At 37.7% G+C, this 23,288-nt stretch overlaps 1 protein-coding gene across 1 annotated transcript in view; it reads left to right on the top strand.

Moving 5' to 3' along the window:
- The first annotated feature begins 2,351 nt into the window (after positions 1–2,351).
- LOC137496926 (uncharacterized) overlaps positions 2,352–23,288 on the top strand; it is a 77,899-nt gene continuing 56,962 nt past the window's right edge. Inside the window, exons 1-3 of the mRNA XM_068224991.1 lie at positions 2,352–5,187; positions 6,314–6,489; positions 18,404–18,577. Of these exons, the coding sequence (XP_068081092.1) occupies positions 2,352–5,187; positions 6,314–6,489; positions 18,404–18,577 (3,186 nt within the window). The remainder of the gene's footprint in view (positions 5,188–6,313; positions 6,490–18,403; positions 18,578–23,288) is intronic.

Genomic DNA, 23,288 nt, shown 5'->3' with positions numbered 1-23,288 from the left:
TTATTAAAGGGAAGGAGCAGAAGATTTCTGATTTGGAAGTGGAGCTTAGGAATTCTTCCACAAGAGACAATAAATTTGTACATGACCTGGAATGTGAAATTTCAAATCTGAAAACCATTATCTCAGAGAAAGATAAGGAAAGTATTTCACTGCAGGAACAAATATCTATTTTACATACCAAAAGTACAAGTGAGAAACAGGAACTAGGCAGATTAAAGAAAGAGGTTGTTCAATATTGTTCTATTACTGCAGAAAAGGAATGTATAATTATTGGACTGAAAGAACAGCTGTCTGTCTCTTGTGAGACTGTAAAGGAACTGGAAGCTAGAATCGCTAACTTAATTAATGCTGTTTCACAGAAAGATACAGAAATTCTGGCTTTAAAAGAGAAAATATCTTCACTTGATACTGAAGTAACTAATGAAAAGCAGAAAGCAAACAGATTACTAGAAGAAATAGCTCAGTGGTCTGCTGCTGTTTCTGAAAAGGAAAAGTTAGTGCAGAACCTTGAAGAAAAATTGTCAGAGATGTCTTCACTTGAAGCTGGAATTGTGGATCTGAAGAACATTGTTTCAAACAAACAAAATGAAAATATTGCACTAAAAGAGCAAATGGTTATCTTAAACACTAAAGCTGTTACTAAGAAGCAGGAACTTGGCAGATTAAAGGAAGAAGTTGCTCAATCTTCTGCTGTTCGTGAAGACAGGGAACATATAATTGTAGACTTGGAAGGGCAGCTGTCTGTATATAGTGAGAGTATGAAGGAACTGGAAGCTGGAAATGCTAACCTCAGTGTTGTTTCACTGAACGATACAGAAATTCTTTCATTAAAAGATAAATTATCATCACTTCATGCTGTAGTCTCTACTGAAAAGCAGAAAACGCTCAGATTGCAAGAAGAAATAGCCCAGTTGTGTGCTGTTGGTAAAGAGAAGGACCAAGCCATTAACGTTTTGAAAGAACAGGTATCATTTCTTTCAACCCTGATCAATAATGACTGTGTAAATAACCCTGAAGTTGAAATTAATAATCTGAAGACTATTCTTTGTGATAAAAACAATGAAATTGCTTTCTTGAATGAGCTGGTTACTTCACTTAAGACTGATCTGGCTCATAGGATGCAGGAAATTAACAAGTTGGAGGAAGAAATAACAAAGAAGTCTACTGTTACCGAAGAGAAGGAACAGGAAATTCTTCAACTAGAAGAGCAGCTCAAAAGCCTACTTGGAGAAATAACTAGTAGACATGTCTTTGATACAAAAGCTAAAATTGTAAATCAGGAGGCTGTTGTGCCTGAGAAGAATGAAGTAAGTGTTTCGAACGAGCATATATCAGTAGAGGCTGCTGCTGCTGATAATCAGAAACCTAAAGGATTAAAAGAAGAAAATTGTTCTCCTTTCGAAGAGAAACAGTTAACCTCAAAGTCATCTTTGTTGGTTCAAGATAACTGGGAACTATCACAGGGACAAACTGATGAGAATAACAGACCTATTCATCTCTTAGAAGAGGAACTCTCAAATCTTTCTAAAAAGTTAGGTGAGGAGAGTGAAAGAGTAAAGGATCTTCAGCATGAGAATAACACCATGAAGAATAAACTGATTGAAATGGTTGAACATAGGAAACACTTGATGAGCGAAATCCTTGCTTTGGACTCCAAGTTTGAACAAGATTCTTTAGAAGAATATCAACTTTCTGAACTTCTAAAAACTTTCTGTTCCTGTATCATTCAGAAAGAAGAAGAAGTATTGGGCTTTCAAATTCAGCAACGTGAGATGCTTATTGAAGAAAAAAACAGACTGACATCTCGTTTGGAATGTTTGGAATCTGAACTTTTGGAAAAGGAAGAAGAATATAAGAATTTACTTTCTGCTTATGATGATGTGAAAGTAGCAAAGGATATTCTTACTGGAGAAGTTGAGAAAAAGATGTTTCATTTGAATTCAGTCAAGGATGATCTAGTGGGTGCAAGAAAAGAAATTGAACAGCTCAACTGCAAGTTATCCAGTCACAAAACTTTTGAAGTAATATTCGACAAACTGCTCAAGATTCTATCTGCTGTCCCTGAATTAAATGTTCATTCTGGTCATGATGTTCTTCAAGCTGTTAATGTGCTTATTGCTAACATTCAAAACCCACGGAGTGTCAAGGATTTCAAATGGAAAGACTGTTTGAAGGAAATTTTTGAGGGAGATAATGAGGTAAAGAAATGCTTTGAAAGTGTTCTGAAAAATGAGCAGAACTTGGAAAGTGAGAAAGAAGATATTGGATATGCGGTACAAAGTAGAGATAGCAGTTATTCATTCTGTGGGGACTCTTTAGACAAATGCCATTTAACATACTCAGTTCAGAAGATGAATGTTGACAGTGCTAAAGTTTTTGAAATAGCTTCTGAAATTGATACTGAGAGTAATCTAGCAGTAGTTATAAGATCTTTCATGCAGAGACTGATTGCTGTGAAAGAGTATGATAATAAAATTTGCATATTAACTGAACAGTTAGATTGCATGAAACAGCAGAATGAATTACTAAAAAAGCATCTTGATAGCCTGTTAGACATGGAAGAGACTAAGAAAGAACTAAAGGCAATGGAGAATGCAATAAGTGAAAATCCAGAACTAGTGAGCAATACTAAGGAGAATAACAGCCATTCCTTGCTGTTGAATGTGAACGTTTCTGAACGAGGAAACAAACCTGTGGTAAAAGTTGCTCATGAGTTAAAAGGTGAAGAACATACAAATAATACTGAATGGAAGGAAGATGTAACAGAAAGAATGGCCATCAAAATGACATTACTAAACAAATTAGAGGAGGACATGAACAAAATTAGAGAATTGTTGGCTTCTGTTACAGAACTTGATAGGCCTATTGATATAGTTTCCTCTGTTGATATGTTAATTAAAAATCTTCGGAGGTCATGGGAAATAACAGAACAAGTGTCTGGCTTACGTGCTGAAAATGATTCTCTTAGAAAAGAAATGACAGTATTGAAATCAGATATCAGAGAGATGGAATTAATGTTGTATCCTGTCAACGACGAAGTGAACAGTGATTTAGCTGTGAAACACACATGCTTTAGGAAGGATGGACAACGTCTAAAAGATATCCTAAATGCGAAATTGCAAATTGTAAAGGAAATGGAAAAGGTAGACAAAGATATTAGTGAACTCTTGTTATCTGTTCCTGAACTGGATCTTGGTAACGGTACTGTGAATGCTGTTAAAGTACTTGTCAAGAATTTTATCCCTTCGAAGCATTTTACAGAGAGAATCAATAAGTTAGAAGAAGAAAGGAGCTTTTTCAAACAGGAGAGCATAGCTCTTCAGAAACGTCTTGAATGTTTAAATTTAGATCTTCAAGGAAAGAAGGAAGAATGTAATTATTTGCAGAATGTTCTAAGTAGTCAGCAAGAAAAGGTGAAAATGTTAGAAGAAGAAGTAAGTCGTTACTCAGAGTGTGTAGAAAAATTAGAGATTGATACCAGAAAGATCTTCGAACTCTCAGCCGTGGAACCTGGTTTGAATCATCAGAATAATATAGTTACTGCATTTACTGTTGTTTTAGAGAAACTCCATACTGCTCAGAAATTGAATGAAGATAAATTCAAATTAGAAATAGAATTTGCTAAAGTGAGGAAGGAAAATGAAGACATGAAGAAAGAAATTGTTGAATTAAAGTATGATGTTCAAGATAAGAAAGATAAGCTTTTTGAAACACAAAGAGAAACCAAAAACAGACAGATTGCTGAAAATGAAATTAATTGCATACAAATCTTGAAAAAAGAGTTGGGCGCACTTAAAAGAGACCTGCACGATTTTGAAAAGGAGGCTTCCAGTGACTATGAGATGTCTGACCAAAACTCTGCTGAAGATTTAGTTTTAGCTGTTAAGTTTCTATTCCAAAAATTCAAAGCATTGAAAAATTGTACCATTGAAAATTCAAAACTGAATAAAACATTAAATGAATTAAAAGAGGAAAACACAATAATGAAGGAAAATCTAGAGTCCTTGAATTCAGAAATTGAAAAGTTGAAAGAGAACAATGATGATTTAATGAAAGCTCTAAATAATGTCCAAGCTGAAATGGAAGAGACTGTCAACAGCAAGCAATTTGAAATAAAGGCTTTGAAAGAGTCACTGAATTGTAAATCTGCCATCCTTCACGCTATGGAAGATGATAATGCAAAAATTAATACTCTGCTGTCATCTTATTCTGAATTTTACTCTAATACTGATACCATATCCTGCATATCTGCATTGATCAAAAGACTACAGTTTTGTAGAGAAAATCATGAATTAAAGCTTAAAGATGAAAATATCCTCTTAAGACAGGAAAATGAGGCATTGCAGAAGCAAATTGTCTTTCTAAAATCAGATATTGAATCCCAGAAGGAAACATGCAAGAATCTTTCAGAAACAGTCCATAAATTACAAACTAATATTGAAATTAGTTCTAAGGAACTTACAGAATCTTCAAACTGGAAATCTTTTAAGGAAGAAATTAAAATCAAAGCTCAGTATTTGGAAATGACTACAGAGCCAAATTTGATAGGAATTTATGAACAAATTATTGGCATATCAGAAACTGATTTTCCCAGAAACTTAATTCCACTTGTAACTTTGCTAACTGATAAACTAGCAAAACAGGATCTAAAGAATAGAAGATTAAATAACAAGCTATATTTTGAAACAACTAAGCACGAAGAAACCATTCAGGAAATGCGTAATTATGAAGTGGAAATATATCAGTTGGAAAAAAAGGTTGAAAACCTGTCAATTGCCATCAAACAGGAAAAGGAACGAGCAGAAAATCTGCATTCTGAAAAGGTCAGACTTCAGGAAGAACTGGATGCAGAAGTGGCAGCTTTAACACTAGCAAAGAAGCAGCTAGATGAAGTATCAACAGCAAGTGAGAAGTTGCAGACTGCAGAAAAATGGCTTGCAGAACGTGAAGAAGTCATTGCAAATTTACGTCTAGCTGAAAAGCAGTTCTCTGATCTTGGCTACAAACGTCAGGGTGATATAATAACTCGTGTTGGAAGCAAATGTTCACCCTACCATATTGGTTCCTCAGCAAAATTACGTATTAAAAATCTAGAGGAACAAGTTGCTGAGCTGAGAAGGCAGTTAGAGCATCAAAAGGGTGCATTGGGCAGATCAATGGTTTCTGTAGGAATTAACACCGAGAAAGGTATGGTATTTAAATTTTTATTTGTGCTATACTATTGCTTAGTATTTATTACCAGAGATTGATAATAATGTTTCCAAGAACTGACTATGGGCATGTCCATTAATTTCATAATTTTTCTGCAACAATTTTCATTACATGCCTTACAAAGTAGACTCAACATAAACAAGTTCAACCTGTTGTATTTACTATAATTTTCTCTTTCTCCCCCTGCTTATACACTGGAACTTGAATAATTCGAAGTCGAAAGGACCAGAGAAAATTTTTAACTATAAAAAAATAAATCAAGTTGAATCTGTATCTTAATAGGGTATGGAAAAAATAGCACTTCGTGATTAGATAATATATTCTGTACAAAATTTATTTCACGAATTTACTGTATTCAGCGGTATACCACTGTAGTGTGTTTACAATTTCTTCAAACATTTTTACTTGCTTGCTGTATATTTTTTTTTTCCTCAGTATGATTCCAATTTATTTAACATTTGAAAAATGGAATCTCATTATTGTGACTTTGAAGAAATTGCCTAAGTTCTCAAATAATGTGTACACCCAAAACAAGAACAAACTGAACTGACAAAACAGTGCAGTTTCATGTCACAATAAGGAAATTACTTCGCCAACTGCACACTTGTCTGCTCAGGTGACTCTGCCTTAACTAAATGGGTGTGACAACAGAATCCAAACAAAGCAGAACAGTACGGGGAGCAGAGGAGAGGACACTGCTCACATTCCAATGTTGCCTGCCCTGTCCTGTTCCTGGAAAGATAACACTAATGCACTGTGAACTACAGTTATACAGTACAGTCATTCATTTTCTTTACAAGTGCATTTGTAAAACCTTTGAATTAACGAAAACAAAATTCAAATTATCCAGAATTGTTTTAATTTTATTTAAATCCAGAATTCTAGGGACCAAGCAAAAAGTTTCAAACTTGAATTAAAAACGTTTGAATTATCCAAGTTCCACTGTAAGTCCCTTTGAAAAGTGTTTAGTATTATTGTGAATCCTGTTTTTCTTCTGTAGCTTTTGTGAAGTTTAAAGGTTAATACTTGTGCAGTTGATATCTTATTGGTGTGATATTCTATTACAATGTGCTGATATATCGCTTTTCATTTTCTTTAACAGGTAATGAATGTGTTAACTGTCTTGCCTGTCAGATTGAAATTCGTAACCTGAAGTTTGAAGTCCTTGGCTACAAAAGTAAAGCTGAACTTCTGAAAGATCAAATTGAACGTGAAGAAATGAAGTATAAAGAGGATGCTGAAGTTTTGGAGCGAAAGCTCGGAGCTGCTAAGTCCAAGGTACCATACTACTTAAAACTGGTATATCTTTTTCCTTTATTTTCAGTACATTTTTTGTGAGTCGAGTGATGAGAACACTGGTTTTATAAATATAATACAGTGAAACCTCATTAGTTCATTCCTCAGTAAGACACTCTTGCTTAGCAGTGGTAAATTCGAAGTCCCAATTCTCATTATATTAAATCTATTATTTAAAAAATCACTTTTATCATGTCTCAATTTTCTGTTATTACCACTTGGTAGACCACATTTTCCCAGCCCTAAAAATGCTCTGCGTCACCCCCTGTGTATAAAATGTGATTTACAACGCAGATAAGAATCTTTGCCATTGTAAGCAGGTCAGTGAAAGTTGCACGATAACTGGAAAAGGCCTTAATTTCCTAAATTTCATAGGGTAATGCGCACCTTCGGGGACAAGTTGTTAGCTTCAGAAAATTTGTTTTACTTTCCATTTAACAATAAGGATGCAGAGTAATGCAGTGAGCTTGTTTGTATTTTGCATTTCATTCAGAAGTTAGAAGTTTATTCTGTATTCAGTTGTACAGTGTAGGGTAGTGAATACAGTGAAACTCTGTTAAGAAGTTTTTCAAGGGACTGCAAAAAAAAAACTTCTTAAGCAGGAAACTTCTTAAAAGGGGTAATACCCAAAAACTTATTCTGTACTTTGAAATACATGTGAAACACACAGCCAACAGATTTCCTTGTTTGTGAACAATACCGAAATAGGCCGATATAAGAACTGCTTACAGAAAGCCACAATATAAAAATTCGATTATCATGACAATATTTTTAGAGATAAAGTAAAATAATTGAACATACCATATTATAAATATATTTGATAAGAGAAGAGAACATATTAAGTTATATAAGAACGTTGCAAGGTTTGATTATTTTAGCAGGCAGAACCATGTCCTTCCACACTTCCCTTCCCTCCAAACTTACACTCTCTGCTTCGCAACAAATTGTTTTGTAAGCGAAAACCAAAAACCCCATGGCACTACAGCCCTTGAAGGGCCTTGGCCTACCAAGCGACCGCTGCTCAGCCCGAAGGCCTGCAGATTACGAGGTGTCGTGTGGTCAGCACGACGAATCCTCTCGGCCGTTATTCTTGGCTTTCTAGACCGGGGCCGCTATCTCACCGTCAGATAGTTTCTCAATTCTAATCACGTAGGCTGAGTGGACCTCGAACCAGGTCCAGGTAAAAATCCCAGACCTGGCCGGGAATCGAACCCGGGGCCTCCGTGTAAGAGGCAGGCACGCTACCCCTACACCACGGGGCCGGCTCGATTTTTAAAGCGTTCCAGCCACCCGCTCGACGCGGTAAAAGGTACCCTTAATTTGCATGAGGCTTTCTCCTGCACAATAGTCCCACTGAAAGGTATGTTTAAACTTCGCTGCTATTTAAACCATATTAGCAGAACTTGTTCTATTTCATCGTACTTTCCAGATTTAACTTCCTTACAATTTGCTGAAGTATTCCCTGCAGAAGCAGAGATCTCTTCTTTCTTCGCTATAATAACGTTCAAAGTAGACGGCGGCATCCCCCAGCTCCTTTGCCAAAGCAACACGAGAAAGTGTAGATGACGCCACTTTCCTTATAATCTCCACTTTGTCTTTTATTGTTAGTGCCTTTCGCTTGATCTCTTTCCTCTGAGTTGCGCTCGTTTTCACTTTAAAAAAAAAAAAAAAAAAAAAGCTTGTACGTTGATATTACAAGTACAACTAACTTCACCTACTCCTATTCATACTAATTACGACGCTACACTATGCTCGGCAATCCGTAGCTTAGGCTTACAAGAAGCAAAGACAAGACGTGTACTAGTTTGTTAGCATGTGCTTTCTATCTTCCTCACACCCCTGACACCTGCTTCAAGGATAACGGCAGCAAATGGGAAATCTAGCAACTTACTCTTAAGAGATTCTTAGAACCTAGGCCTAAATCGCCCCTGCATTCCTACTGGTTGTCACGGCAACGGGCGTAGTTTCTGGCTGTTTCACAAGTACCGCATGGCCAAGCCAGTATTGAGTTTATTTTCCCGCTTCAATCCTCTTCATGCTGTAGGTAATGAAGAAAAGAAACACAGGTTCGAAGTTGGTAGAAATTAGTGCATGGAAATATATCCGGTGTATTACGTGGGAGAGATAAAGGTGCAGTAGCAACGCTATAGCACATCTAAACGTAAACAGTTTCTTTCCCCGCGAGAATTTTATTTCATGTCTCCTCATCCTTGTGCTACGTTCTAATAATGCGATGTAATAATTACGAGTGACACGATAATACAATGTTTAGCTCGTATAAAGGTAAAATTAAAAATAACTTTCAATTTTATGCCAACACGTGGTATTGCAATGCCTGTATGTGCCTCCCTCAACACCCAGTTGGATATCAACATTCGTTCAACTTCGTAAACGATCGGGATCTTTCGGTCGGCTGTTTGGCGGCATGTGTATCAGCTGGCTGCTGGCAAATCGGCTGTTTCCTGCATAGAGTCGCGAAGTTGTTTTTATTCACCTCACTAATAATAGACACGGAAAATCTTATCAGTTTAGTTCAAAAACGTAATTTCCTCTACGGCAAGGCCCACAAGTATTATTGCAACAACGTAAGACAGAATGCCTGGAAGGAAATAAGCAAGGGAATGAAAAATCAGACAGGTTAGAATATTCAGTTTTGTGGTAGGTTAACAGTAATGTTGTGGGCAAATGCACTTTACGGTTTTTAATTAATGTTTAGGCCACCTCGATTAATGACTTCACCCTGTCGCGGCCCGCAAATTACTGCATTAAAGTTTTATCAAATCATTCATTGCGTACTTTATGTTTCTTACGTAGAATCCCGTTCGATTTTATTCCGCTAGATGGAACGGTGGAGTGGAAATTTTGACTGATAGGTTCGATTCGATTCCACAAGTCGAGAGTGAGCATCTGCTGTCCGTGTTGTCATAGCGTGACGTCATATGGCCGTGGCAGGCCCGCACATGTTCCGTGACACCAGACGCACACCGCGAGCGAGCGCACGTTCTAACACAGGGTGCAACTTGCGCGGAGACTGGAGGGTTCTAACCACGGGCTGTTTTGAGCGGACGTTTTCTATCTCAAGGGGCTCTAAAATCTGAACTGTTTAAGCGGGAAATATATTTACAACAGAACACTTTAAACGGGAAAAATATACATATGTCTTAATGCAACTGATCAAGGGACCAAGAATATCACACTTCTTAGGCGGGAAAACTTCTTATGCGGGAACTTCTTAACCGAGTTTCACTGTATTTGTGTTCTTGTAGATTAGGAACATAATTGTGAGAAGTTCAGTAGTGTGGTACAAATTTGTTTTGTGATAGCCTGGGTATGGATAAGAAAACAAAGTTGTGAAATGAAGATAAAATTCTTCAGGAAGTACACCCTATCTAAACCTGGGAGTAAACAATAGCAACTCCTGCCATATGCACGTTGCATTACTACTCTCATAAAAATATAAGTCAGGAAAGCACAAGATTGATAGTTAATTCAAATAACCTGTCACATGTTGTAAAAATAATAGAACATTTAAACCATCACCAGAAATAATCAAGAAGATACTCGTAATCAGTACTTTTTGTCTGGGAGAAAAGGTGCCAGTACTTACCATTTAGGTGCCTACTATAGCAACTTCTAATATACGCTCCGGTATACTCTTGTCACTATCCACTCCTTTCTCTCATAGAAATTTTTTTTTTACCCCGTGAAACTTCGGTCTTGTTTTTGTGATTCTGTTCACCACGCGTGTTTTCGGTATTAATTTTTTGTTTTACAGGATCAGAAATAGATTACAGTTTCTACTTCTTCAGCTTTCCTTATTTTGCTCATTGATTAAAAGCTACTCCCTACTTATTTTACTCATTTTGAGCAATGATTGCTCTGATTTAAATTACAGTATATTTATTCAAAACTTGCATGAACACCTGTATGTTGCGGATCGGCAATAGAATTGATAGTCAGACATTGGAAACATTCGAAAAGTGAACACAACTTCCTGTTTCCGGCTGTGTTACCAGCCCGTGAAGCCTATGAAACGTATAGGCCTAAGCATGGTACCAACTTGCGAGAATCAAAACTGAAAATTCAGTTGTGAACACAGTACCATCTGCTTGAATCTATATATATAAAATAAGAGTTTTGTCTGTACATTGCTCAGAATTTGAAAAGAATGGTATTTCTGTATCGGTCATGTCCATAGTAACAAGAAAATGTACTTTTTATTTTTCCGTAATTTCTGTCTGTCTGTATGTATGTATGTATGTATGTATGTACACGCATCACGAGAAAACGGCTGAAGAGAATTTAATGAAAATCGGTATGTAAAGTCGGGGGATGAGCCGCTACAATCTAGGCTATAAATCATTTTAATCACGCTGAGCGAAATGGTAGCTTAGGGGAAGGCCTTAAATTTAATTATCGAATATTTATATTATTAGCAGTCCTATCGATAAATACTATATAACTAAAGTAATATAGAATTCAATTTCCAATCATTTATGCCTTATACATTGTTACCATACCGGCTCTGATTACACAGATATTAATGATTTTGTATTTTTGTTGCTAAGTCCATATCAACGCTGAGCCACGAGAAAATGTGTTAACAGAATTTAATGAAAACCGCTATATAGAGTCGGGGAATAAGAAACTACAGTCTAAGCTGTAAATAATATTATTTTCCCGAGATGAAATGGTAGTTTAGGGGAAGGCGCCTGAAATTTAATTTTTAAATACCGGTACCTATGTTATTGGTGCTATCGAAAAGTACGGTACTACATAACAAAAGTTATAGACAATACAATTTCCTATCATTTATGTTTCATTCAGTTTTACTGTACCGACTATGATAAGAGTGGTATTTCAGAAGGCCTACAATATCCAAAGCGCATAACACTGATCAACAATAACTTTACATTGATCATTGTTTGTTGTGATGTTCTTCGTGCCGCTCAACTCCGATAGATGGGATTACTACTGCGTACCGAGTATAACAGCCTGTTTGAACATTGGCGGGAAATAGCTAGGGAGTTGGAAAACTTTCTTCTTTAGCATGACACTCCTCTGGTTCATACATTTTCTGATACTGCAGGTACGTAACACACTGGTTTATCATAGCATTCGAGCTATTCAATCCCTACTCTGAGGCACTGATTGGAATGAGTAGTGTGCATATTTAATGGAATAATGACAGAGGAGTGTTCATGGCAGTCTGCGACCTGGTTGTTCCAGTTCTGGAACTTTGGACTGTTAGAGCGGCACCGTAGTACTGTTCGTTGAAAGTGAGAAAGTGTGCGGTTTTTTATTTGATCGAGTATTTTATATGATAACATTGCTTTCAATCGCTACATTCCTACTGACGTTTTTGTAATGTGACCTATGTTGAATTCAGTTAGGAAAACAACCAAGTCAGTCTTTCTGAGAATCCCGTAGCGAAGCATGGGTACATCAGCTAGTATCTATATATATAAAATAAGAGTTTTGTCTGTACATTGCTCAGAATTTGAAAATAATTGTATTTCTGTATCGGTCATATCCATAGTAACAAGAAAATGCACTTTTCACTTTTCCGTAATTTCTGTCTGTATGTATGTATGTATGTATGTATGTATGTATGTACACGCATCACGAGAAAATGGTTGAAGAGAATTTTAATGAAAATTGGTATGTGAAGTCGGGGGATGAGCCTCTACAATCTAGGCTATAAATCATTTTACTCACGCTGAGTGAAATGGTAGTTTAGGGGAAGGCCTAAAATTGAATTCTCAACTATTTATGTTATTAGTGGTGTAATGAAAATCGGTATGTGAAGTCGGGGGACGAGCCTCTACAATCTAGGCTATAAATCATTTTACTCACGCTGAGTGAAATGGTAGTTTAGGGGAAGGCCTACAATTTAATTCTCAAATGTTATTAGTAGTCCTATCTTGATGAAACTCGGTATACAAAGTCAGGAAATAAGTCGCTATAGTCTAGGCTGTAAATTATTTTATTCGCGCTGAGTGAAATGGTAGTTTAGGGGAAGGCCTAAAATGTAATTCTCAAATATTTCTTATTAGAGATGTAATTAATGAATGCTACATAACTAAGATTATATAGTATTAAATTTCCTATTATTCATGTCTTATACATTGTTACCGTACTGGCTATGATCACAAAGATATTCATGAATTTGGATTTTTGTTACTAAGTCCATATCAGCGCCGAGTAACGAGAAAATGGGTAAACCGTATTTAATTAAAATCGGTATGTAAAGTCGGAGAATAAGAAACTACAGTTTACGGTATAAAATATTTTACAAATCACAGAGTCGAAAGAAAACTAAATGTGTAGGCCTACAATATAGAAAGCTCATAACATTGATCAACAATAACATTACATTGACCATTGTTTGTCGTGATGTGCTTTGTGTCTTCTGTTGTCCCCCATCTCCGGTAGATAGGATTACGGCTGCGTACAGGGTATTTTTATTTGATTTGTGTCGCACCGACATAGATGGGTTTTATGGCGAAGGAGTGCCTTAGGCCTTAATTAAGGCACAGGCCCAGCATTTGACTGGTGTGAAAGTGGGAAACCACGGAATACCATCTTCAGCGCTGCCGACAATGGGGTTCGAATCCACTATCTCTCGGGTGCAAGCTCACAGCTGCGCACCGCTAACCACACGGTCAACTCGCCCAGTCGTACAGAGTAACAGCCTGCCTGAATATTGATGGGAAGTAGCTGGGGAGTTAGATAAATTTCTTCTTTAGCATGCCATTCCCCTGGTTTACAAATTTTCTGATACTACTGGCACGTAACACACTGGATCATCATAGCATTCGGGCTATTCAATCCCTACTCTGAGGCACTGATTGGAAGGAACAGTGTGCATATTTAGCGAAATAATGGCAGATGAGTGTTCATGGCAATCTGCGGCCTGGTCATCCCAGCTTTGGAACTTTGGACTATTAGATTGGCACCGCAATCTAACCGCACCACTGTTCGTTAAAAGTGATAAAACGTGCGGCTTTCCATTTGATCGAGTATTTTATTTGATAGCATTGCTTTTGATCGCTACATTCATACTTACGTTTTTGTAATGACCTATGTTTATTTCAGTTAGGAAAACCACAAAGTCAGTCTTTCTGAGAATCCCGTAGCGAAGCACGGGTACATCAGCTAGTTTATAATAAATTGCTTGACAAAGCAGTTCTTTTTAAAAAACTTGAGAAAAAGAAGGTATTGCGTACTGGCAGAAAAAAGAAAAGCACTGCTCATAATTGTGCTCACCAATTTAGTCTCTGGAAAAATGATAGGTTACTCAATCCCCTCCATAGCATTTTCATTTATTACAGTCTGTTTACTGGTATCCTATTCTACCGGGTGAGTTGGCCGTGCGGTTAGGAGCGCACGGCTTTAAGCTTGTATCAGAGAGGTAGTGGGTTCGAACCCCACTGTCGACAGCCCTGAGGATGGTTTTCCATGGTTTCCCATTTTCACACCAGGCAAATATTTATACCTTAATTAAGGCCACAGCCGCTTCCTTCCCACTCCTAAGCCTTTCCTATCCCATCGTCATCATAAGACCTATCTGTGGCGGTGGTAAGTATAGCCAATTATAAAAGAAAGAAGGTATCCTATTCTAGCCAGTTTTCTGTCCTACTTTCTTTTCTCTTCCATCTAGATGTGTTTTACACTCATTTCCCGTTGTTGAGGAGTTACTAATTCGATCCCTTTCAGCTACAGTTTTCTTGTATCTGCAAGGGTGAAAGTTTAGTTACGATCCACATGTCCCTTTACTTGGCTCCACGCACTTTCAATGGAAATCAGACAACAGTGGTACGGGAGTAATCTTAAAACTTGTCCTCCAATTGAGATGCCATATAATCCACCCAAAAATACGCTGCATAAGTCCTCGTATTGTAGGATAGCATTAAAGAAATTCCAACTTGGTTCTTCCGACTCATAAGGAATTCTCTTCCTGTGACTACAATAGTTGTCTACATGTTGTTATCTAAATGTTATGTGTGATAAGATAGAGCAAACCATCGATGAAGGTTGAGGTTGTGTAGTTAACCCCCTGAGCAGGGAGTATAGTAAGTTAATGTTACTAAAAGAAAATTATAACTATGCTTTTTCAATCTGGGATCGTAGTTCATTTCATGCAGTCGCCATGTTTCATTTTACTTCTTCCATCTTTCCACGCCCCCTGTGGGTGGGGGCAGTAGAAAAACACCCACGGTATACCCTGCCTGTCGTAAAAGGTGACTAAAAGGGGCCCCAGGGGCTCTGAACTTTGAAGCTGGGTTGGCGACCACGGGGCCCTCAGCTGAGTCCTGGCATTGCTTCCACTTACTTGTGCCAGACTCCTCACTTTCACCTATCCTATCCGACCTCCCTTGGTCAACTCTTGTTTTTTTCTGACCCCGACGCTATTAGGTTTGCGAGGGCTAGGGAGTCTTTCATTTTCACGCCCTTCGTGGCCCTTGTCTTTCTTTGGCAGATATCTTCATTTTTCGAAGTGTCGGATCGCTTCCATTTCTTCCCTCTGATTAGTGTTATATAGAGGATGGTTGCCTAGTTGTACTTCCTCTTAAAAACAGTAATCACCACCACCACCCTACCTCTTTCACCATAACGTAGAATTCCCCTTCGCTCTCATTGACCTTAAGAGATCCCCCTCTGAAACAGAATCCAGTTGGCATTCACAATTGTTGCAAGAACGTGAGATACAGTCCAAATGGTTAATATCACAAACCACATTTCTCACTAATGTTTTTACTGATGTATCTAGATTTAAGCGACTACATTTCTTCAAAATATCACCCAAATGTTTGCATAGGCTGGGCTGAGTGGCTCAGATGGTTGAGGCACTGGTCTTCTGACCCCAACTTGGCAGGTTCGATTCTGGCTCAATCCGGTGGTATTTGAAGGTGCTCAAATACGTCAGCCTCGTGTCGGTAGATTTACTGGCATGTAAAAGAACTCCTGCGGGACAAAATTCTGGGACCACCGTGTCTCCGAAAACTGTAAAAGAGTAGTTAGTGGGACGTAAAGCAAATAACGTTGTTGTTGTTGTTGTTGTTGTTATAATTATTATTATTATTGAATGTTTGCAATATGGGCAGTAGTAGACTTCTGATTTCAGGTTCCATAGAGCTGAACTTCTTTGGAGCATAGACTACAGAACAATGACAGTGCTACTTTATAGATTTCACCATATTTCTCCATGAAAAGTCGATGTGCCTTCTTTAAAGTATAAAGTAGCAAATACTTTGGAACTCTCTGATATTTGTTTATTTGTGGATCAGTGACTGTCTTAAATCCTTTCTGCTAGGATGCTGCTGAGATAGTTGCTCTGGTAAAAGTTCTGAGTTGCTGTCTGTCTCTTCAGGCAGTGAATTTCTATGCGCTGTGGTTGAAGAATTTGTTGGAGTTTAAGAAACAACTTCCTGCTTCTTCTTACGATTCGATAGCAGAGCCTAAATAAAACGCTTTACTGACCGATGTAGTGATCTTGGGTTCTTGTGTGGTGAAAAGGATGGTGAAGAATTTTCTGTAGATTCTTTGTCTAAAAGCACACATTCTCAAATGTGCTGCTTCTCTATCTTTTTTGTTTGTTTGTTTGTTTCCTGAAATTTCATTTAATCTTTCCTCTTGGCCCGTAATGCCTGCATTCTTTTCCTTGCTTTTCCCCTGTCTTGCATTTTAATGTCTTCAGTCTGTTTTGCCCATTTCCTTTGTTCAGTCTGTTTTGCCCAGCTCCTTTGTTTCCTTTCCTTTGTACTTATGGGAAGTATAATTACAGCAATAATTTAGAAGCTGTTGGAAACAAAAAATACAGTTAACAGCTGTTAACCCCTTCCAAGGTGTAGGCCTATATTTGAAGTTCGTAAAAAAATTTATAAAAGAATACAGTAATAGACCTAGCCATAATCATTAAGGCGTTGAGGTCTAAAACAGTCTGATGCCATGATTGGCTGGTTTGTGTCCCATTGGTCGAAAAAATTTCATCATCGGAATTTGGCCTGCAGGGTAAGGAGGTGATGGTATACAGTTTCTAATGGATTAAAATCAAAACCTCTCTGCAGTGCTCATATGGAATGAGGGCACTTGACACTGTTCATGGTGATTAGTCCATTGGATGGGGACATTAAGCCTTGAGTGGACCCCTTGGTGCTGTTCGACAGGAGTAGGCTATGTGCCGGCACCATGTTTCACCCTCTCCCTTCCTACTATCATATATCACTTCATTCATTTCATCTCGTCTCATTAACTCTTCTGATGAGGTTTACGTCAGAAAGGGCATCCAGTCGTAAAAACCCACCAGGACAGATTCATCTTGCCTCATACCAGACCCCGTAGAGAAACGGGACAAGGGTTGGACATACAAAATACAGTAATAGGCCTAATAATTTAAATTATAAACTATAATGATTAAAAAACTAAGTTACAGCTTTACTAACAAAATACTTCAAGAAATGATCATCATTGAGCTATGGTTACGTTCATTACAATTTTGAGTTTATGTTAGTCACAGCATTTACTTATATTGCAACACAAACTTGGATAAAAGTGTTATGGTCATAGTTTTTCTTTGGGATACTATTGTAACATTCATGGACTTTCTTTTCTGTTTCAGTTTCTTTCATATGAAAACTAGAAAAATGTGTATTTTTCATGATGAACGTAACATAGACTACTGCTGTTTTCAACATGCCCAAATGTAACCGTTTTGCTCAACATATCTTTAATAATTACCTTCATATGATCGGTAATGTTCATAATTTAAGATAAATTTAAAATTACAGCACTTTATAAAGTATTCCTCACCTTTTCACTGCATTAAGTGATGCAAAGTTTCACAATTTGTTTAGTTTCCCAAAACGGCGTATTTAATTCATGTCAAGCACGAAAGAAACTATTTAAAACAAATCGATGTTGCCAGTGTCAAAATCTTCAAAAAATTGACATTAAAGTAATACCGTAAATAACATGTTACCAATATTTACTTTTTCAATTAAAAAAAGTCTCAAAATAATGGAAGTGCCCTACTCCAATCCATAATAGGAGTTTTATTAAAGGTAACAAAGAAGTATATTTAAACTGCTACAACTTCCACAAAACAAACATGGAAACTGTTCACGTGGAGGTGGTTTTAAATTGAAAATCACTGCAACAAGGATTCTGCTTTTGTGGTTGGTTCACGTTTTTAAGAGGGAGATATATTACAGGCAGGACTTGGTTCTATTTTCATAACAAACTGCATACGTTCAGGCCTATTTTGCAATAGATATCCAGAAATCTGTAAAATGGTGTTGGTTCAATATTGGATAAGTGCATCTAATTTCCCTTACGTGAGTCGGAATGTTAATTGCACCTTTCCATATTCCACTATCTAACCACCATTGCTACTAGTCACCTGCCAGTCCGGGTTCCTTCTTAGTATGCTGTTCTTGGTAGAGTCCAACCTCTTGTTCTCTTTCCTTCAATCTTAGCTTCCATGATTGTCTTCGGTATCCTTATTAGATGCGTTATTGCTTCATATATCACTTCTTTACACTTCCTTGGTACTTCCTTCTTCCAGATGAAGTTCCTCACACGCTGGTAAAATGAATTGCCTTGTTGTGTTCTTTTACTGATCTCCATATCCACTACTGCATTGATTCACTTTCCACTTCACCATAACAGGTTATTAGACAGTATTTATAACTGATAAATTATGTACATTGTTCTGGAGTGAACTAAAAATTAATGCAGTACACCTGTTTAGTGCCAACATAAAGGTTAAAAATTGTTTAATATCTGCTTAGTTGTATCTTGGATTGTTGTATAAATAACAACTTGTGTAATTAGTTCTTTGGGCTGCTGTTATAAATTATTGCCGTTAATTTTATTGTATTTTTCTTTCTCTTAGATTGGGGAGCTGAAAACGGAAATAAGAAGACTACAAGCTGCCCAGGAGGTGAGCTTTGTTGCTGGGGCAAGGAGAAAGCAGCCAGCTGTCAACATGTGTGATCAACAAATTCAGACTGATAAGGAAGCAGACGTGTTGTATAGAATGAGTGGAGAGGGGAGCGGCATTGTTAATGTGAGTCTGTTGTAGTTACAGGACTATTTGCTCGCAACTGTTCTAGACTGAGTTCTTTTTGAGCCCTAGGACTGTCAAGGGTCATAACTTTTGACATACCATCCGTTTCTGTACTTCCAGCTCAAAAAAAAAAAAACAGACTTGTAACAAAGGCACAATTTCATAGTCATTCCCATCTGTTCTGTTGACAAACATGTGGAACTACTTCATCAGAGAAGTTACAAAGAGAAGTTCTGATGCTGTAGTTAATTTCATGATATGAAATGGCAAACGCAAGATGATGCAATATACCGTATTTACTTGTGTATTAGACCTCCTCGCGTATTATACCCCCCTGGCTTTTCGTGACAAGGAAGAAAGTTAATCTGGCATACAATACTCCCAAACGTAACTCATAGGAGAAGAACAATTCCGCTTTGAAACGGGTACAAGCCTTATAGCAGCTCCAATGACATCACACAAATTTGTGAATAGTTTTGTCCATACAACCCGCACACTGAAAACACGCGTCAGTCGTGCAGTACATCTTGTGTTTTGTAGTTAAGAAATGTCCGCCTCCATAGCATAAGCCTACTGCAGCTCTGATGTCGCACAAATACGTGAATAAATTAATGTCCGACCCACTCATTGCAAGTACGATTCAATCATGCTGTGTGTCTGCGTTTTGTAGTTAAGAATGTCCACCAGCATAATGGTTAGCAGAATTAGCTGCCGTTCTTGGGGGCCTGAGTTTGATTCCCGGTTCTGTGCTGGCAGAGATTTTAAGAATGGCAGGAAGGTTGATATACAGTAAAAATGATACATGCACCTCCCCTCCATTGGGGGCGAGCCTAAAAAGAGCACCCACCTTGGGATGAAGAAACGAGGTTACTTTACTTAAGAAATGTTCACAATTGTTGCTATTAATTTTGCAGGCGAGATCATTAACAAAGTGATCGTTTAATATCTTGTAATTCGGCCCAATATATTGTACCAGTAAAAGAGCCAGACTTTAAGATTTATTTTTAACGCAAGCATGGAATAGTTCTCAGGGCTAAACTGGATGAATAATAGCTAGGGCTTGGTACAGGAGGCAGGGTCCTATCTACAAGAAAAATTTGAATCTGATTTGATAAGAGTTTATTCATGTAATGCATGTTAAATTGCACATCACCTCATGGTAGATAGGGGTTGTCTTCCACATTGTCCTTTAAATGGCCCGGGTCTCCAGCTAACCAAGCCGCACCGGCTGGAACACGTTCCCGATGATGCCCAAGTACTCCGTCAAGATGCGGACGGACCATCCAGGTTGGTTGTATGGAATACGCCTCAAGTTCCCGATGCTCGTGATGACCTTCGCTGGTTCCTGACAATGTTGAGGGTAATCTCATTACCCAAGTACAATGAGGTTGGTAGAATCAATGCAAACTCCGTAAATGTGCTCTTCGTCACTCGCAGAATAAATCAAAGTTCATGTTTTCTCATCACTAGTAAAATCACGAGACAAAATTCATAAAGACTTTCAAGAATCCACCTTTTAACACTCATGGAAATGACGAGTCCGTGGTCATGAAGACTTTCAATAATGTTATAGTTCATCGATGAAAAAAATTACAAGTCTTTAAGTAATCACTGGCAAAGATCGAAAGTCTATGCTCATGGAAACTTCGAATAAATTTAGAGTCCATCACTGGTAAAGATTACAAGTCTTTGAATAATCACTGGCGAAAAGTTAAAGTCCAACACCGGTAAATATTACAAGTCTTATTTATGAATACTTAGAAAAATTCAGAATTCCTCAACACATGTAAATAGTACAAGTCCCATTTATAAAGACTTAGAAAAATTCAGAGTTTCTCAACACACGTAAATATTACGAGTCTCGTTTATAAAGACTTAGAAGAATTCAAGAGTTCCTCAGTGATACTATAACCACACAAAGATAGCTTCCGACGATAATGGCAGCGAGTAGGGCCACGTTGACTACTCGACTGTCACTGACTGACTGAGATATCAGGCTATATTGAGCCCTCCTTATATTTGGTTTGGGGACATTACGTCACATATGCCGTGAAGCTGGTTATCTCCTGAATCCCTTGATGGATTTTCTTGAAATTCAAGCATTGCGACGTTTATGTAATTCCCTTTAAAATGACATGTTGATCAAGTCGCTACCCCAATTATTATGGGAGTTTTAATTTTTTCTCCATCGAATGTTCCGGAAGGTGTGACGCTTGAATCTGGAACGTACGAGTTCAGGCTAGCTGCATGTGGCGTGACAGGCGGGTGATCTAACTAGCCCCTGCGGCTACGTCACGCATACAGCTGTTCTCAGCTTGCTTGCTCGTCCTGCTGAATGTAAACAAACCAGGCTTGCATGGAGTAATACTCGTGGTGATAAAATACGATCAACTCTCAAAAAAAATATGCATGTACAGGTCGTAACCGGTACAATATATAATTTTTGGAGAGGAGTAGATCTAAAGCGTGATTTTTAAAAATCCAATCGTAACGATTGTTTTACTCGCCAACGTACCTGACAAATATAGTAAAAATAATGATATTGATTTTATGTTACCAACTACTTTTACAATTTTCAGACACACCAAATAAAACATACTACACGTTAATAAAATAAATGGAGACAATGAACATACAAAATTAAACATTATGGTAATAAAACTCATTACTGATAGATATCAATAAATGTGGCTAGTTTCCTGATATTTATTTTTATTCTTTCCATCGTGGAACTTCTGGTACTATACAACACTCTATAGAATACTTAACCTAAATAATGTGGTCTCTTATCACAATTAGAGCTGTTGAGGTAAATCCTGATGTGATAAATGTGAAGAACAAGCATGAAATATACTAAAAAATAAAGGTCTGGCTTTCAACAGCCGCAGTTATCCAAAGAATGCTTCCATGCACTAGTATTACATTCGGAAGTACAACTCAAAACATAACCTATTTATCAGCTGGTGGGTTGGCATGCTTTCTACAGCATGGCTTTATTCAGAAGAGGTGGCTTCTGCTACACATACACCAACTGCGAATAACAGAGACAATTTCCAGAAACCATTTGTGAATAGATTCTCACTGTTTGGACTCTATAGTCGGGAACAAAACTATTTTTAAAAGTTTGAAAAAGATTTGATCTCCGAATGTTCTTGATGACAGTGCATGGCAGTGGAAATAACTTCATTTGGAATGACAACACGCCGGTAGCATGGAAGTTGGCAGCACAAGGCGACGATAATTCAAATTAAACCAGTGATCAGGTTTACTGTGTGGTAGGCCTACTGCTCAACTGACAGAGCCAAATGACTGGCCATTAAGTTATTTTGTATTAATATTGCATAATACGACAATACGATACCCTTAATCCTTTTTTCTGCAGGGTCGGGTATGAAGTGAGACTAATCTTCGTAGAGAGTCACCCTCATCCTAGAAGTTAATGAGATGAACAGTCAGACTCATTGGCTGAATGGTCAGCATACTGGCCTTCGGTTCAGAGGGTTCCGGGTTCGATTCCCGGCCGGGTCGGGGATTTTAACCTTAATTGGTTAATTCCAATGGCTCAGGGGCTGGGTGTGTGTGGCGTATTCAACATTAGAAATCATCCTAGGTAGATCCCTCATCTTCACAGACATGCAGGTCGCCTAATAGGCCGTCTACTAGAAAAAGACCTGCACCAGGCCTCTCCGGAAGCCATACGCCATTATTATTATTATTATTATTATTATTATTATTATTATTATTATTATCATTATTATTATTATGAGATGAACGAATGATGTGATATAAGAGTAACTAAAACTGGTATATTTATATGTGGGTCTGTAAGTCATGTGTTGACCATTTATTAACTTTTTATATTTAGAAACACCGCCTTCCAACGAAAATAGCCAGTAACTCATAATACATTCATAAGTTTGTAAAAAAAAATAGTGTGGAATGTTTATATGTACAATTTATACCTCTTTTTAGCCTAGAAGTCATGTGTTCCCTGCACAAAATTTTAGGTTATTACATATTGTACCCCTCCTCCCCCTACTTCTTTCGTGTAAAAGTGGGGGGAAAGAGGGGCTAATACATGAGTAAATACAGTTCAAAAGAATTAAAGGGACAAGATTTTGAACACTTACATTGTTGTAAAAGTTTGGTATACAGCGATATGTTACTATACTCCGTACGGCTCTACTTCTAAATTGACGTTTTAGCAGATTTTGGCTCTGTCTGGTGGTTATGCGCTGAAGCATAGACGTCCAACCAATCCCAAGCTGCCATTCATATCGATTTATATCGGCAGAACACGATCTCAGAACTTAGTTGCCAACTCTAATATTTACATTCGCCACGTGGTTAACCTATCTCGCTCAGCGTGTTTGGTATTCGGTACCGTTCGCGATCTTTTGCATTTTCCTTCAATATTTAGTGTGTTTTTCATATTGTTGGAGGGTTCCAGTGACTCTGAGATCAGTAGAGTGTTCCCTTTGTAGGCCATAACCTCCTTTCTGTGCCAGCCATTAGCCGTTAATGATGTGTTATTTCCTCATTCTCTTTTATTGTTAATAATATATTCTCTTATAGTGCCAGATATTGTTAGAAAGTGTAGTTCTTGTGAATTTGTTTTCAATCCATATTCATTCGTTTTTCTGAGTACTGTATTACAATTTAAAAGAGCTGTTTACCGCGGTCATATTGCATCAGCTGTTCTCGCAGGCGT

This window comes from Anabrus simplex, chromosome 1 (assembly GCF_040414725.1).
Source record: "Anabrus simplex isolate iqAnaSimp1 chromosome 1, ASM4041472v1, whole genome shotgun sequence".
Taxonomy (NCBI): Eukaryota; Metazoa; Arthropoda; class Insecta; order Orthoptera; family Tettigoniidae; genus Anabrus; species Anabrus simplex.
Note: the sequence above shows the minus strand (reverse complement) of the source record. Positions and strands in the feature narration are given on the sequence as shown.